General features: G+C 38.5%; 1 protein-coding gene across 3 annotated transcripts; it reads right to left on the reverse strand.

The window, feature by feature from the left end:
- Window positions 1-207: 207 nt before the first annotated feature.
- LOC105112952 (uncharacterized) lies at window positions 208-4,661 on the reverse strand. Of its 3 annotated transcripts, XM_011008883.1 has the most exons (4): window positions 4,213-4,660; window positions 3,070-3,963; window positions 2,915-3,000; window positions 208-753 (listed from the first exon to the last, which is right to left on the reverse strand). In XM_011008883.1, exons 1-4 carry the CDS (start codon window positions 4,537-4,539, stop codon window positions 570-572), a joined length of 1,491 nt encoding a protein of 496 aa, XP_011007185.1. In that variant the 5' UTR covers window positions 4,540-4,660; the 3' UTR covers window positions 208-569. The 3 variants fall into 3 exon arrangements, with proteins under 3 accessions (XP_011007185.1, XP_011007184.1, XP_011007186.1); XM_011008882.1 differs by having other exon boundaries at window positions 2,915-3,963; window positions 4,213-4,659; XM_011008884.1 differs by lacking the exon at window positions 208-753 and adding an exon at window positions 2,740-2,809 and having other exon boundaries at window positions 2,915-3,963; window positions 4,213-4,661.
- Window positions 4,662-4,868: the final 207 nt, after the last annotated feature.

The following is a 4,868-nucleotide window of genomic DNA, read 5'->3' on the forward strand; positions in this document are numbered from 1 at the left end:
AATGTCAGCAGCAGTACGCCTTGATTACCACCGATTGAGCAGCTGGTTGGGCCTATAGTCGGAGGATATATCCGGCTAGGCATAGAATGTAGTCGCTGCTGTCTGAGGAAACCAGAGAGATATCATACAATACACATTGATGGCCAAAGAAAGAAAGTTTGTTGTATAATTCAGCACTTCGTTGTATGTGATAGAGATGCTCCATAGTTTATAAGCTAAACTAGTGAATCTTTTATATAGTTGAAAATGATTAATAGAACAACTATCTAGACAGGATAGAGTGAGCTGTAACAAGAAAAAACACAGCTTACTTGACAAAGTCATTTCTTCAAGAAATTGTAGGATTGATTCTCACAATAATAATAAAAAATAAAAATAAAAAAGCCGAGAAAATTGGCATTTCACAAACGCCTATCTGTGGTCATTATATAGCAGAATGAAGCTGTCATATAAAATGGCTTCGACCTCTTGAAAAGGAAGATTACTGCAGCTATGGACCATTCAAAACTGGAGAGCACATCAGAAAACCAAATTATAGCTTGAGAATTCAAGAGACAACAGCAGGAATTTTAATCTTTTGAAGATGAACTAAATGGTTCTATCTTTTGTGGCACTGATAGATTGCTTTCCAGCATAAATGAGAGATCATGCATCTGCGACATGAGCATCTCTACTTCATCAGCCTTGGACGTCGTATTTTCACCTTTCTTAAGATCTTTCGTGTTCCCATCATCTTGATTCACACTATCAATCCTGAAACATTCAACAGAAAATTCAATATAAGTTGCTTCGTTCAGCAATTATGAACAGAAGATCTAAATAAACCCATATGAAGAAAGAAGTTGGTCACAAGATGGAGCCAGTATCACCTAGGCTGAAGATTTTCAGGTTAGGGTAATACTATACTACCAAAAGGAAAACTACTTCAAGCAGCCAGGGGGAGTCCAGACTAGTCTCTATAGAAACCCATGAGAGATGTCTTACAAAAGTTAGTAAAAGTTCATCCATCTAGTCGACTCTGAAGAAAATCAAGACGGACAATCAGATATGATTCCATATAGAACAGAGAATGCACTCTTAAAATAAAAAAATCTTTCGTGGATGGTTTTAATTTACCACATAAAAAAACAACAAGAACTTCAACATAATATTCCTCATCTAGAAACACCATCTACGCATCTAGGTAATTTACCTTGAACCCAACCTTTAGCAGAATCATTTGCTTTTCACATAACTTCTTCACTCTATAGGTATGCTTCTCTCCCTTACCACGAGGACCACAACCACAGTTCTCATTTGATCAGTAGAAATGCTAACCATATTAGAAATGACAAGGGAGCGGAACACTGCTGATAAAAAAAATGCTAAGAAGTCTGCCTTCTTAACAAAACAGTGTATTGTATGCCAACAGTCTCACCCCAAATATACTTTGAATGAGGAAATCACTCTATAGGTATGCTTCTCTCCCTTACCACGAGGATCACAACCACAGTTCTTGTTTGATCAGTAGAAATGCAAACCATATTAGAAATGACAAGGGAGTGGAGCACCACTGATAAAAGAAAGTGCTAAGAAGTCTGCCTTCTTAACAAAACACTGTATTGTATGCCAACAGTCTCACCCCAAATATACTTTGAATGAGGAAATGAAGACTCATGTCCCTCAGACACTAGTTTTACCTCACAATACCAGAAATAGCTTGATGCAAAGCTCCAATCTCCTTGTAAATATACTCTCCATGCAGCTAACTCCACCTCAATGGAACATCACAAGACTACCAGTCCAAACCAATTATCTACAACCATGTCTAACCAAAAACCTCTTTTCAAAAGATTGCCTACTCTTATCCAAGTTCATATCCACAATTATTTTCCTAGAAGCAAAATAGCAACATCACTAAGAATGTTGTGCAGCAACACTTAACCAATCTAACAATAATAATAGAGATTATGGATGAAAACTTTAAAGTGAATTCCTCAAGAAATCATTTAGTTAACAATTTTACTCTCTCCAAACAACCTAATCCTAAACGATATCTTCTGTTCAAGGAATATATAGAATAGGATGTTCAGTACTAAATAGGAATAACCTAAACATAGAAAATCCCACTTGGGATCTTTCATACTATAAAGAAAATTAACCTACTGAATAGAATCCCTATTCTTCTTATTTTTCTTTTCTGCCTTCTTTGACTGATACTATAGGTAACCTCTTCTGCAAGATATGGCAACAGGCGACAATAAAAAGTGAAAAGCAGCAATTTTCTGCTTCACCAAAACCGGCGGTACAAACACAATTTCTAGTGAGACCCATCTCCAAAACCTGCGTTTAAAATATTTACCAAACAGTTATTTTTTGTGGTTGGAACAAAACACAGTTCCAGCCACAATACCAAACGGTCTCTTCATGCATAAAATTTCATATGATATCAATGTGGACGAAGACATCAGTAATGAGGTAAGACAAAGGATTGAATTTTCTTTCAAACGAAGGAATGTGTACTCTTCCAAATGTATATTTCTTTTACACTCTCCAATTATATTATTTCATCAGAAAGAAGATCATAGAAACAATGTGATACAACATGATAAGGAAAACATAACAAGCAAAAAACAAAATCAATTGCTATACGTCTCTAACTGGGATTCACACACTATTCTCATCAGCCTTCTAATGGAAAAATAGAAAAACAAAACACCAAATCAGAGTCCAAAAAACCCCAACCACTTACAGTCCCACCAACTGAAGTTGGAGCTTTGAAGGGAAAATTTGGAACAGTCTCACCCTACTGAATTTTTGCATTTATTGCCTGTTTTCAAGATTCAGACATAACAGCCTAAGTTTTGGATGCCTTGAGAAAAGTTATTAAGGCTTGGATGAGTTGAGTAGAGACGAAATTGAACATTGTACTTACCTATCTGAAACAGAAGTTTCTGTCTGCATGACAATCACTTCTGAAGAACCATTTTGATTGTTTAATGTTCCTGAAAAGAAATCCGGCTGGGAAAAGCTACCAAAATCAACATCCTGTGAAATACTACTTCCGCCAAACAAGTTTATTTCAGATACCTGATCCACAGACGGCAAAATGTGATTAGCATCTTGTTTCAAAGAATTGTCTGAAGGCACTTGTGCACTAGTTGAGCCACTAAAATCATTCCAAGCATCAAATGAATCGTCATTTTCATCAATGGTTTTATTCTCATCTGACTTGCTGGTGGTGGTGGTGGTTTGCCACTGATTGTCTTCAATCCAATCAACATTCATCATAGAAGAATTATTTGTGGTACCCCTTTTTCCACCACCTTCATCATTTATGTCTAGTTTAAATAACTCATCCTGGCCAGTTACCCCAGTACCGGGAATACTCCATAGATCATCCTTAAAAGCACTGGATGCAGAAGAAGTTGCATTCTCATTTGTTTTTCCTTCAACTATGTCTTTAGCAGGACCAAAGACAGAGTCCATATGGGCAGAAAGATCAACTGAGGAAGAACTCACAAAAGGATCCGATGTCTTGGATTCCCGATGTTGGGTTCCAGAACTAGCAGATTGAAACTCAGCCTCCCAACCAGAAGACCAGTCACCACTTACATCTTTGTCAGACCCTCCAATTGTCTCAGAAGGCTGAACATTCTCAAACAAGCTAAGATTTCCATGACCTTGAACTGCATTTCCTCCCGGAGCATCCATATCTTTGTTCAGCGTGAGCTGTTCTTGAGATAAGGCAGGAAAAGAGTCTACCTTAGGTTCACCAAAAAAGTTGTTAAGATCAACTCCACCCAAATTCAAAGTACTCAAATTTTGAGCAGGAGTCTTGTCTGTAACGCTAGTTTCTGATCTCTCGGACTCAGAAGGCCATCTTATTTCCAAATCTAAGAGATCAGACAAGGGAAAGTTGTTTTGAGAAGTGCTATGTCTTCTGTTTAATTCCTTCGCTTCAATAATCGATTCCACAATCTCCTGCAAACAGCAAGCCCACATTTACCAAAAAAATCTTTCTAAAACACAGAAAAGTTTCCTGCTGGCAACACATCCAAAGGAAAGGCCGTAGTATCACTTTAGCTCACAAAAACACTAGCTAAAATTCATCCCCATAAGCCCAAGAAGTCTAAACCTTTCTGATTAAGAAAACATCATAAAGTGAGCAATAAAGTAACTGACAAGACAGAAAATAAAATAAAAATCAAGAAAAACAAGGAGAGGACTGACCGATCCATCTAAGTGAAGAGATTGGAGAAACCAACGGGAACCGACAGTAGACATGAACTTGATTGGGTCAGGAGGGATATCCTGATTGTTCTGTCTCCCACAGAAGACACAAATTGTGGAATTTACACCTCTGAGGAGCCTGCCTTTGCAGTTCTTGCATCGAAGGTAAGGTGGAGAGGGGTCAATGTCGGAAATTGAGGAGTCATTGAGGGAGGCCAAATCGGGAAGCCAATCATTTTCTTCTAGGTTGTAAGAAGAGAGACCCGCCTCTTTACGCAGAGACATCTGCAGCTCCCTTATTTCATCTTCCGGAATCTCGAACGCCATTGCAGTAGCAGCGCTGTCTGTCTTCGTTCCTGTGGAGATCTCTGATTCCTTTCTTACTTTGAGGATGAAGATTGAAGAAGACGAGATGTTCTCGTGGATCTGCAGGCTTCTTTTGAACGACAACGTTTTCCCGAGCTCAGTCAAAACGCATCGTTTAAGTTGGTGTTTTGGGGTGTTCTGGCCTCAGGCCCATAATACTCGCTGTGGAAACCGAAGAGCCTCTACCGGTTGAATTTGGGATCTTTTAGGTGGCCCAGACCCATTGCCAGGCTGGTTAGTCCACCTATTCTTATTGGTAGAAGGATATCGTGTTGGTACAATTTTTATAA

This window comes from Populus euphratica, unplaced genomic scaffold (genome assembly GCF_000495115.2).
Source record: "Populus euphratica unplaced genomic scaffold, PopEup_1.0 scaffold380.1, whole genome shotgun sequence".
Lineage (NCBI taxonomy): Eukaryota > Viridiplantae > Streptophyta > Magnoliopsida > Malpighiales > Salicaceae > Populus > Populus euphratica.